Genomic DNA, 12,568 nt, shown 5'->3' with positions numbered 1-12,568 from the left:
GAAACAATGAAGCAGATGCTCCAAGAGATGCGGCTGCAACAAAGCTGATAAAGTAGAAAGTTTGTGTGTGGAAGTAGGTTGTTGGTTGACTGGGGTGTTTGCCCTGGTCAAGCAACAGACACAATCCATGACAGGGTGACCCACTGAAGTCACTAAATTAGCCTGTGCCTAATTTCTGGTATCTTGGCACTAAAGCAGTCAGGCTTAGCTTAGAGGGAATGTATTAAGTCATTATGCCTCACACAAACAGCAATAAAGTGAAATCATCACACAAGAAAATCCCACACCAATTTGGAAAAAAGTAAATCTTAATAAATTATTTGACACTAAAACAATAAAAATCCAATCAAGCTTTGGATTAAAACAGTCCCTAGAGGCTCAAAGTGCCAACTGTGATTATCTGGTCTTGCCTGACTGGGACAAAGTCACAACTTCAGGCCGACCATGATGGAGTGCGGGCCAAATACAAGGACCAAGGTAGGCATGTTGACCAAAAGTATCTTAAATCTGGTTGCAGAGTGATGTAAAGTCCCACATCAAAGATGTCTCTCGCAGCAAAGGCAATGTGAGGTCCTTGCATGGAGATGTGTCATGCAATGGTGCTTCTGTGTGAGCTGAGGTGGCAATATGCAGTTCATGTATGGAAATGCTCTGCACTGCAGTGTTTTTGAGGAGTCGTGAGCTGCAATGTGAAGTCTTATGAGTGAAAGCGCCGTGCAGTGGCCGTTTTGAGCTGGAGGACGAAGTTCTGGATTGGGGATGCGTCACTCAGTGGTTCTGATGCATAGTCCTGCAAGGCAATGTGTTGTGATGCATTGTGATGCGCTGGTTGTGCTGGGACCACAAATGGGATGTCAGAGCACCTTCAGGCCCACTTCCAAGAGCTCAGGTCTGGGGTGGTACCATTGGGGAACAGGACTCACAGTTGGCAGAGTCCAGGTGCTGGGTTCAAGGTTGATGGAGCTTGTTCTATCCCTGAGGCTCTGATTGGCAAGCCATCCTCCTGGCCCTTGGAGTAAGCCTGGGCACAGCACTACGCTACGCTACGCTCGCGTGGTTTGCAAAGTTCGCGCTACTTCGCACTACGCGAACTGCACGTAGCACAGTGCGAACATGCGTAGCGTAGTGTTGCGTAGTGCTGCGGTCATTTTTTGCTTGCTCGCGGTCCTCAACGTCTAGTTGCCGATCGCGAGCAAGCAAAGTGACATCCCGGCGAGACTTTTTCCTTGTTCGCGATCAGCAACTGCAAGTTGGCGATCACGAGCATGGAAAATAAACCTCCCGGCGAAATTCCCAACGTGAGGAGGTCAGGTTTCTCATTGCGAGTGGTCGCGTATGCTTGCGACCGCTCGCGATGAGAAAGCTGAAGCTCGAGTAAAAATCTACTCGAGCAGCAGAAAACTACAGCTCGCACTGTGCAAGATGCCATTTTCAATGATTGCACAGTGCCGGTTGCTTGTCCGCATTGTGCAATCATTGAAAACGACATCTGGCACAGTGCGAACAAGGTACTACGCAGTTCGCGAAGTGCTATGCGTAGCTCGCGTAGTGCGAACTTCACTTTGCGTAGCTTCGCGAAGTGCTACTTCGCGAACTACGCCCAGGCCTACCTTGGAGTCACAATATGGTTGTTCTGGGTTCGAGGTGCAGGTCCAGAGCTTCCCTTAGGCAGCAGAACAGCACAGCAGTCCTTTTGAGTCCTCCACAGGTCTGGAGGTGTACTGAACAGTAGCCTTAGGGTCCACTTATTATACATGGTTCCTTCCTTGGAGAAGGAGACATTTCTAGAGAATTCCCTTTGAAGTGCTTCGATTTTCTTGACTCCCCTGCCTTGCGCTAAGCTGGCTGCATGAACAATGCATGGGTGACAAGTAATTTGTGTGGTGAGAGAGCACAGTGACATCAGTTTCAAGTTGGGCTATTAGTCACCTAATACCTCTATTGTGTGGCTGTTTGGCAGGAATATGAAAAACACAAAAGGTGTGCAATGCTTGCAAATTGCCTAACCACTGGCATGTGCTCAAGGTTGCATCACAACCCATCGTTCTTGTATTCACCATGCCATCTCAGTTTGGACCCAGCCATATGCAAATCAGTCTTGACCCTGCTCCTCGTGGGAACAGTCCAGCCTGAACTACCATGCAGGTCCTCCCTGAACCAGACCACAAGCAACCCAGGACCGCTTTGGCCAAGGGAGATCCCCAAGCAGGGATCCACCCAGATGAGGGAATTAGCCCCCAATCTGTCCCGCCAGGTATCCATCCAGATGGAGTCATTAGCCCCCAATCTACCCCGCCAGGGGGGGGGGGCAAAAAGCACACTAGAAGCCAGGGATTTTTTGGGGACAAATTTGAATTAGGGTGGGGGCTGCCTAAAACGGGCATGCCCATGCCCCCACCCCCTCCCCCGCAAATATTACAGCCTTCCTGCCTCCTTAGGGGGAAGATGGGGCAGTAGCCCCAATCTGCCACCTGGGGGGGCAAAAAGCACACTAGACGCCAGGGATTTTATTGGGCAAATTTTAATTAGAGTGGGGGCATTGGCATGCCCGTTTTGGGCAGCCCCCACCCTAATTATAATTTGCCCTGATTAAAATTTGCTCAAAAAAATCCCTGGTGTCTGGTATGCTTTCCGCCCCCCCCCGGGGGGCAGTAGCCCCCAATCTGCCCCACGGGGGGCAGAAAGCCCACTAGATACCAGGGATTTTTAAAAAAATTATAATTAGGGGTGGGGGCTGCCCAATATGGGCACACCAATGCCGTAAAGGTACAGTCCTTCTGCCCCCCCTGGGGGGCAGATGGGGGCAATAGCCCCCAATCGGCCCGCCCCGGGTGGGACAAAAAGCTCACTAGACGCCAGGGATTTTTTTGAGCAAATCTGAATTAGGGTGGGGGCTGCCCAAAATGGGCATGCCAATGCCCCCACCCCTCCCCCACAGATGGAGGCATCAGCCCCCAATCTGCCCCCCGGGGGGCAAAAAGTACAGTAGAAGCCAGGGATTTTTTTGGGCAAATTTGAATTAGGGTTATGGCATTGGCATGCCCGTTTTGGGCAGTCCCCACCCTAAATAAGCATTGCCCAAAAAAATCCCTGGCGTCTTTGGGGACTTTCTGCACCCCTGGGGGCAGATGGGAGCATTAGCCCCTCATCTGCCCATCCAGGGGGCAAAAAGCCCACTAGATGCCAGGTATTTTTTGGGGCCCATGCCCCCACCCCCTCCCCCACAAAAATTACAGCCTTACTGCCCCCCATAGGGGGCAGATAGGGCAGTAGCCCCCAATCTGCCCTCCTGGGGGGCAAAAAGCCCACTAGCCGCCAGGGATTTTTTTAGGAACATTTGAATTAGGGTGAGGGCTGCCCAAAATGGACATGCCATTGCCCTCACCCCCTCCCCCCGCAAAAATTACAGCTTTCCTGCCCCTCCTGCGGGGCACATGGGGCAGGAGACCCCAATCTGCCCCCCCCCCAGGGGGGGCAAAAAGCCCACTAGCCGCCAGGGATTTTTTTTAGGAACATTTGAATTAGGGTGAGGGCTGCCCAAAATGGACATGCCAATGCCTTCACCCCCTCCCCCGCAAAAATTACAGCTTTCCTGCCCCTCCTGGGGGGCAGATGGGGCAGTAGCCCCCAATCTGCCCTCCCGGGGGGGCAAAAAGCCCACTAGACGTCAGGGACTTTTTGGGGCACATTTTAATTAGGGTGGGGGCATTGACATGCCCATTTTGGGCAGTCCCCACCCTAATTAAAATTTGCCCCAAAATATCCCTGGCATCTAATGGGCTTTTTGCCCCCCTGGGGGGCAGATGGGGGCATTAGCCCCCAATCTGCACCCCTAGGGGGGCAAAAATCCCACTAGCTGCCAGGGATTATTTTTAGGAACATTTGAATTAGGGTGAGGGCTGCCCAAAATGGACATGCCAATGCCCTCACCCCCTCCCCCGCAAAAATTACAGCTTTCCTGCCCCTCCTGGGGGGCAGATGGGGCAGGAGCCCCCAATCTGTCCCCCCCAGGGGGGGCAAAAAGCCCACTAGACGCCAGGGATGTTTTTGGGCAAATTTTAATTAGGGTGGGGGCTGGCCAAAATGGGCATGCCAATTCCCCCACCCACCACCCACAAAAATTACAGCCTTTCTACTCCCCCAGGGGGAAGATGGGCGCAGTAGCCCCCAATCTGTTCCCCCCAGTGGGGGCAAAAAGCCCACTAGATGCCAACGATTACGCTGGCTTTTTTATGCGTGGGGGTGTGGGCTGCCCAGAATAGGCATACCAATGACCCCACCCCCCAAAATATTTTTCAGCTAAATTTGAGGTTTGCAGGGGATTTTGGGTAGGAAAACGTTGGGGGACCCACGCAAGCCACACATCGCTGGACTCCCCCGGGTGTCTAGTTTGCAGAAATGTTTGGGTTCGGTAGTTTCCGAAGATGGCCGCCGAGCCCGGGGACAAAAACCCAGGTGACCCACTGCAAAAGCAGGCTGTTTTGTGATAGGAAATTTTGATGTCGCCTCAATAGGCTTTGGGCCCTTGCCTGTCGTGGGTACTTGACCCACCCACGTGAGTGAGGTATCATTTTTATCGGGAGACCTGGGATAACGCTGGGTAGGAGGAAATTTGTCGATCCACGTAGATTCTAGAACTTTCCCACACAGAAATTTCTGAAAAAAGTGATTTTTTTCTGCTAAATTTGAGGTTTGCAGGGGATTGTGGGTATGTAAACCTTAGGGAACCCACGCAAGCCATACCTCTCTGGACTCCTCCGCATGTCTAGTTTCCAGAAATGTGTGGGTTTGGTAGTTTTCCCTAGATGGTCGCCGAGCCCAGGTCCAAAAACTCTTGGGACCCCTCTTGCAAAACCAGGTTGGTTTGTGATAGGTAATTTTAATGTCGCCTCAATAGGTTTTGGGCCCTTGCCTGTCACAGGTCCTTGACCCACCCATGCAAGTGAGGTACCATTTTTCTCAGAAGACTTTGGGGAATACGGGGTGAGTGGAAATTTGTGGATCCACACAGATTCCAGTACTTTTCACCACAGAAATGTGAGGAAAATGTGGGTTTTTTGACAATTTTTTAGGTTTGCAAGGGATTCTGGGTAACAGAACCTGGTGAGAGGCAGTCAAGTCACCCCATCCAGGATTCTAGTCTAGACTCTAGTTTTTAAAATATATAGGGTTACTAGGTTTGCCTAGGTGCTGCAGAGCTAGGGTTCAAAAACTACAGCTTGGCACTTTGCCAAGAAAGGGTCATTTTTCACTGTGAAATTGTGGTGTGTCCATGTTGTGTTTTGCGTCGTTTACTGTCTCGGGCACTAGGCCTATGCAAACAAGTGAGGTACCGTTTTTCTTGGAAGACTTTGGGGAACGCGGGTTGGGTGGAAATTTGTGGATCGACGCAGATTCTAGAACTTTCCACCACAGAAATGAGAGGAAAATGTTCACTTACATTACGTGTTGGGGATGCTCCTCCTTTGAATACCTGGATCTCTCTTTACCGGGATAGAGGCAGACATTAGATCTTATATTTGGAGTGGACATCAGCCTAAGCTACGCATTTGGGTACACAGTTCACTACACATGAACTAATATAGCTTGACCTTCCATCTCTCACAGTCATCCCTTTACTTGTGTGCTACAAGGGATCCCCTAACATAGGTGCAGACCAAATGTCATCTGTTGGAATGCGCTAATGTGTCCCACCCAGTGTTCTTTATGGTGAAGGGCCGTCCACTGGCTGCAAACACAATCCTCGGTGTGACTGCCTTGGCATGGCACACTGCACATAGACTACTGGATGTGGCATTACTCCTTCTTAGCAAAGCCCCACGTATGGACAACAAACCATTTTAGTGGGCATTTTAGTATGAGAAAAGGGGGTGACGTGGATCAATTGTTTCAGAAGGTCCTCTTTTGCAGAAGGAGTTTGGTCTCCCCGCTGCAGAATGTTGAAAATACCACCACTTGACTCACTGCCTCAGAGCAGCACTTGGCCCTTTGCCTGTGGAGTTGCCGGTTTTCCCTATCCACCAATACTTGAGGATCTAGAGTCAATATAAAGGTATTGCTTTGAGGCTGTATGGGGTATTTATTAAATTGGTGCATTCGGCTCCTACTCTCAATAGAACTAGATTACATTGGCAGCTTCTACGAGGCAGGGACTACTCCCCTGATGATTGTGCAACTCTGTTGTCAGATCATGATAATGTCCTTAGTGAATCTAGGCTGAAAGTCCTGTACATTCAGCTCCTCTGTGACTTCTACTGGACACAGCAGAAGCTGAGAATGGCCTGACTATTATCTCAAGCTCAATGTTGGAACTGTGGGGAGGATTATTGCAACCTGTACCATGTCTTACAGTCCTGCCTGACCCTAACATTCCTACTGGAAGGCAATATGGGCAATATCTGCACCTTTACGGCGTCCTGATGCTTGTCCCTTTGCATGCTTTGGCACTGCTCCACCATACATCAGACTTTCCTGGTCTAGATTCCCACATTTAATGATGGCTGGCTACTTCATTGGTGGTGGTCAAAGTATGTATTCTTTGCTTTTAGCGTTAGCCGACATGCCCCCCGTGATCAGTATTGGTTCATAGAACTACATATGGTAGGCAATGTGTCATGAATGTGCCACCTACAAATTTTACACGACACTTGCATTGTTCAAGAGGGCTTGGGAGGCTTTTCTATGCTCATTTCTGAGGGCAAGTCTATGGGCCTGAGGGGATTGGGTCTGACACTACGGCACGTCATCGCCCAGAGGATTTGTGGCTTCAACTGGCTCGATATTATCATTTGGTATGTAATACCCTTGAGTCCTAGCCATAGGAGACATAAGTGCCCTCTGCTCTTATTGGGCAAGTTCAGGAGGGCTGGACCCTCGTCCTCCTCTGGCTGGACACCCTCATTGTCTTCTGCAGGAGGTGCATTTTCAAAGGGAATTTTGGGTATGAACCTATCCAGAGAAGACCTCCGGGGTGGTTGTGGATGCTTTGAATTCAAGTCTCAGAGAAGGGAATGACCCACCTACACTTGTGTCCTGACAAACTGCATTTAATTTAATCATGCGACTTTGTTTATGGAAATGTGGCTCTTACATGAGTTTCATATCTGATTTTGCTGTTACTACTGCCAGCCGCGGCCCGTGCAGGCAAGAGAGGTGAGCCGGTGGGGCAGGGTCAGAGGGATTTCCACAGACAATCACGAGGGGAAAATAAATAAAGAATTAATTTTCCCTTGTGGTAGTCTGTCGAAATCGCCGCCACCCAGCCCCACCGCCTCACGGCTCTTACCTGCACAGGCCGCGGCTTACTACTGCTGACCCTGTTGGTACCACACTACATACATTTGTATGGTATTTCTGTATGGGGTTATCGTATCTCATATTTTGTATTGTTTTGTATCCCTTGCTCATTACCGCCCTTTTTCCCCTTGCCCATATCCTTGTCACCCCCCATCCTTCCATCCACCCCTTCCCTTGTACTTTCCCTTTTTACCTTCATGGCAGCTGGAATTGTGAGTTTTGCGTCCACTGTTGACAGGTCAGCTAGTGCGGCCTTGGCTCTTTTTTCGTACTGATGTCTGTAATCTGATATTTTATTGTTAACTTCCTGTCAAAATAAACTCCCCCATCGAAGATTAACATGTAATTCAAGGGCGTTCATGCTCGAATCACATATGAATATCGATTCCTATCATTAAAATAGTGATTCAGTAAACGGTACGAACCATTGTTTCAATATTTTTTGGGAGAATAACACAACTTGCCCACGCGTGTGAATCTCGCAAGCAGAACTGCCAAGTGCCGTAAATCCCTCTACCTGTCCACATTGTCTTTCATCTGTGAAGCTGCACCCGTATCTACACCTGTTTGCTGCTAAAAACGTAAAGCACATAACCACAGCGCTTTCATCTGGCACATTTTACAGGCGCTACCTTCACACAGAACTAAAGGGCATATCAGCAACAACCGGCGATAATTATCGCTGAGCACACTTAGCGCTAGGATAATTATCGCCGGCTAACGTGGATTTTTATCGCTGAGATAGCGTGGTATTAGCAACGCTTATCTCAAAAGCGATATAAATCCTGGCGCTAACTGCCAAACGTGAGATTATCGCTGGAAACCCAGCGATAATCTCACGAAAGGTGGCGTTAGTTTGTTGATAGAGCCTCACAAACTTAGCCATGATATCCACCTTCCATAGGATATCATGGCTAAGTCAGTCCTGAACAGGGCGTAAGGAAAGTAGCGATAACAGGGGTTATCGCTACTTTTCCTGCCGCTATGCTTCATAGCGTGCGGCTTGATGATAGGAGAAATGTCGCTTAGCGACATTTCTCCTGTCATGTTAGGTCAGGAACGCCCATTATGCATCTCATTAGAGATGCAAAGCTGGACGTTAAGATTTTGTGCGCTAAAGCAAGGTTTCACGCGTTAGCGTGACCTTGCTAATTAGGCGATAAAATTATCTCCGCTTTTCGGCCGATAACGGCCGCAAAAGCGGCGATAATTTTTTATCGCCGCCTTGCAAATATGCCCCTATGGGGCATATTATCAAGCACGGCGTTAAAATTATCGCCGCTTTAGCTAAAGTGGCGATAATGGGCTTGATAATATGCCGCAAAGAATTCCCATAGAAGCCCATGTTGACTCCAGAACATGGGCTTCTATTGGAATTCTCAAAGGCATATTATCAAGCCCATTATCGCCACTTTAGCGGCAGTTTCTTGATAATATGCTCCTAAACTTGCAATAAAGCATGTATACTTTTTACCCTCACTGTAGTCTACACACTCTGCCTATTCGGAGTCTCACCTTTGAATAGATTGCAAAGACGATCCTATGAATCTCATTGCCCTAAAAGGCACATTAATTTGCTTATTTTTATGCTCTTTTGGTATGCCGATATAATGTACCTAATCAATTCATTTTATTTTCATATACTACTCCTGCAGATCAATGGAATAGTGGCACTTTTGGGAAACAGGCACCCAGAGTTTTTTGAAAACGAATTACCTTTTCCAGACTGCACATTAAAATGTAAAGTGGCATGCAATAGAAGACAGATGTGGTGATTCTGGGGTAGGCAGCAGCTCCTTTTTCACAGATTTGTTTGGCTATGACAGAACAGATGGTAAAAATATTGCAAAGCTGCAGGTGCTCGATTATGATAAGTATTGAAAGCAACTCTGTGTCCCCAGTTTGTTTACTGACACCTACAATCTATCTTTAATTTGATTTTAAATATATGATTTATTTCATCATTTGGAATTGGACAGCAAACACATAGCCACGATATAATGATGAGTTATATCAACTATTTTAATCCACCTTAAACCATGTCACACTTTCAGAGTTACAAATTACTCAAGAGTTAGAAAAAACAACAACCCAAAGAACCTTGGAGAACTTTTCAATCATTAAGCAAACTTAACACACAGCATCCGCTCTAAACTGAAATACAGCGAGTGAGCAGAAAGGGTAACATTGAGCACCATTCACTATATACCAAACACCCTCGAAGTCTGTCAATTACACTCTGAGAACACTGTCATTTGCATAGGATCTACGGTATTGTTTTCTCGCATGAACGTAGATCATGTTAGTTCATGCTGTGCTTAATTTGTAAACAAATAAGTGCCAGTGCCCAAATCTCCTATTAAATGCTGGCACGCCAAATACCACGAATGGTATCCTTGAATCCATCTCACTCCTCTTTAATTCACTCCCAGACACTCCCTGCCCTTTTATATCACTCTTGCAAGTTCCTTCTTTCTCTCCCTTTCCACTTTATATGTTTCCCTTCTCTTGCTCTCTGTAAATTGTGTGAGGCAAAAAAACTAAGTGCTGGTCCCCAAAAATGAGTGCTGGTGGTATCGGCTCACATTGAGCACCCTTCATGGTGTGTGCCACTTTTCCTACCTCTAGAGACTATCATAGGTTTTTTCTAATAAAACTGTAAATAGTTATGCGTGATTACTAGTTGGCATTGAAAATGGATGTGCTGTTACAATAGTTAATAATAAAAACTGTTTTCCTCGTTACTTTCAAACTGAGTAAATGTTGGTGGGCTAACTTTTCTCAAAAATGTGAAAAATGGTTCTAAAAGTAGTAATTTTAATATGATAACCGGCATGCATAAAACTTTGCTAATTATGTGTTGTAATACATTATGTTATGTGAACTTGGAGAGTGCAGCTAATCACCAGGTGCTGAGTAGGGCAGGCCTGAGGGGGGAGGAGGAGATCATGCCTGTTTCATTTGAAAGAGCCATGTTTTAAGGTTCCATCTACACCGGGACAGTAAATTCCGCTCCACTTGCGGAGGTTACGAAGTTTTCTGCGCTCTGCGTTAGGTGGAGATTGCGGAGTTCCAAAAAACAATGCTTCGCATTGCGGAGCAGCATTTATTTCCTCGCTTGTGTTCGCCAATGTCATGTTGGCGAGCCCGAGTGAGAAAAACCACCTCCCGTCGATATTTTTCTACGTTCGTGATTGTCAACATCAAGTTGGCTAGGGTGAGCGTGGAAAATCAACCTCCCGGCGAGATTTCTCAACGCGGGGGGGTTCAGATATCTCAATGCGAGTGCTTGCGTATGCTCGCGACCACTCGCATTGAGAAACTTTCCATTCACGTTGAGAAAGCTGCAGCTCGAGTAAAAATCTACTTGAGCGGCAAAAAGGGAAGCAGCGCCCATTGCACTGTGCATTATACCATTGGAGATGATTGCGCAGTGTGGACAAGCATCCGGCAACGCAAATCACTACGAATGAAATTTTTCTATCACACTCCGCCTCTTGCGGAGCTCGCGTAGCGCAGCAGAGTTTTTTTTCCACTTCGCAGAGTTCTGCTACCGAACGTCACCCAGGGTTAGTTCCTTCAGAAGTACAAGAGGGAAAGGGAGGTTCTGAGGTATTTCTTGAGGTTGTTCCAGATCTTGGCTGCGAGGTCTGAGAAGGAACACAAAAATGAGAGGCAAATGAAAAACATGAGATCAAATACAAAGTTCTGAAGTATGCACCGAGTCTGTTTGGGTTTGATTGTTCTTTAATTTCTTTTCTTTTGTCTCAAGGACAGAACAAACATACGCAGTCAACGCATTTCGCCCAAGCATGGGCTTCTTCAAGGCAGCATTGTTCTAGTAGCAGTAGTACTAGAGTCGATAGATGACAACATCCTACCAGGGTCCTACGTCATCCGTTCCATGCTAATTAATTACAAATGGAAGCTAGAAAAAGTCAGCAAAGATTGGTTGTCCTGGGATTCTCAAATTCAACAGAGTAATCCTTATTTCTGATATAGGCGTCCGGCCTGCCGTGGCTGTGGCTGTGGACATGGACGCTGCGGGCCTGACAGTTTTGCTGAACATGGTACTTTGCTTTATTGAATAACTATGCCAGAAATAAAGAGGACTCTGTTGGAATCGAGTCTCCCAGGATGACCTATCTTTGCTGACTTTTTTTGCTTGTATTTGTAATTAATTAGCATGGAACAAATCATGTAGGACTGTAGGTCTTGTTTCTGGTTAGCACAGTCGGCGAGCCATTTATTGAAGAACTTGGTGTCGACATTGAAGTTCCTGGTGTAGTTGGGATTGGCGTTTCTGCAGGGGCTTGGTCCAGTTTTCTTCAGATATTTTTCCCAGGGTCTTGATGGTGGTGTTTTTCTGGTGGGGCGGCTTGATGGACAGGTATCTTGAAAATGTATGATGTAGTTGTCAGACCGTGGGAGCAGGGTCATGTGGGTGGTGTGCCGTTTTCCTTGGACAAGCTGGGTGAGTCCAATGTTGCTGAGGCTGTCGAGGAGGGCCATGGAGTTAGGGTCTTTGGTGTCTTCCAGGTTGAAATTGAGGTCCCAGATTAGGATATACTTGATTGATCTGATTGAGAGGTAGTCGATGAAGTCTGCAATGTGGTTACAGAATTCTGCTGGGTGATGGTAGGCAAGGGTTTCCCTAAGGGTTGAGTTGTAGTCTGCTTGTATTTTCAAGTGGAGGTGTTCCATGAGGTTGGTGTCCCAGTCCATGAATATGGTGCAGTCACTCGTGTTTTTGTAGATGAGCACGTGTCCACCACATGGTTTGGTCCTTGTGTATGATTTTGTAGGCGGGTGGGATGGTTGCAGCAATGTCCGGATTGAGGGATAAGTAGAGCCATGTTTTGGTCAGGAAGAGAAGGATGGGTGTGTTGCTGTTGAGTACGTCACAGTTTTCAGCGGAGTGTTACCCAAGGGATCGGACGTTGAGGAGCCTGGTGGACAGTTGGTGTGAGTTGGTGGTGGTTGTGTACATCAGTTGTTTGGAGGTGGTGGTGTCAGCGTCTGATGTGTTGCAGGTTAAATAGGAATGGGTGCAGAAGAGAGGTTCTTCAATGGTGACGCGGGATATGCAGCGGCAGCATGTTTGCCATGTGTGTTTTTGAGGTCCGGAGGATGACGTAGGAGTTGTGCACTTTTTGTTGTCTTCGGTGGTGGCTGTGGTGTTGCATTGGATGGTCATGGAGCCAAGGTTCCTGGTGCTGGGCTCAGTCCAGGCACTGACTGGCGCAGATGGGCTTGCCTTTGATGCACAAGC

General features: G+C 47.6%; 1 protein-coding gene across 1 annotated transcript in view; it reads left to right on the top strand.

Moving 5' to 3' along the window:
* The window catches only part of LOC146829456 (uncharacterized), a 116,008-nt gene extending 104,715 nt beyond the window's left edge, over window positions 1–11,293 (top strand). The window contains exon 3 of the mRNA XM_085606496.1: window positions 11,069–11,293. Within this exon, the coding sequence (XP_085462622.1) occupies window positions 11,069–11,293 (225 nt within the window). The remainder of the gene's footprint in view (window positions 1–11,068) is intronic.
* Window positions 11,294–12,568: the final 1,275 nt, after the last annotated feature.

Source organism: Triturus cristatus, chromosome 5_2 (assembly GCF_964204655.1).
Source record: "Triturus cristatus chromosome 5_2, aTriCri1.1, whole genome shotgun sequence".
Taxonomy (NCBI): domain Eukaryota; kingdom Metazoa; phylum Chordata; class Amphibia; order Caudata; family Salamandridae; genus Triturus; species Triturus cristatus.
The sequence above is the reverse complement of the archived record's forward strand: the minus strand, read 5'-3'. Positions and strand labels throughout refer to the sequence as shown.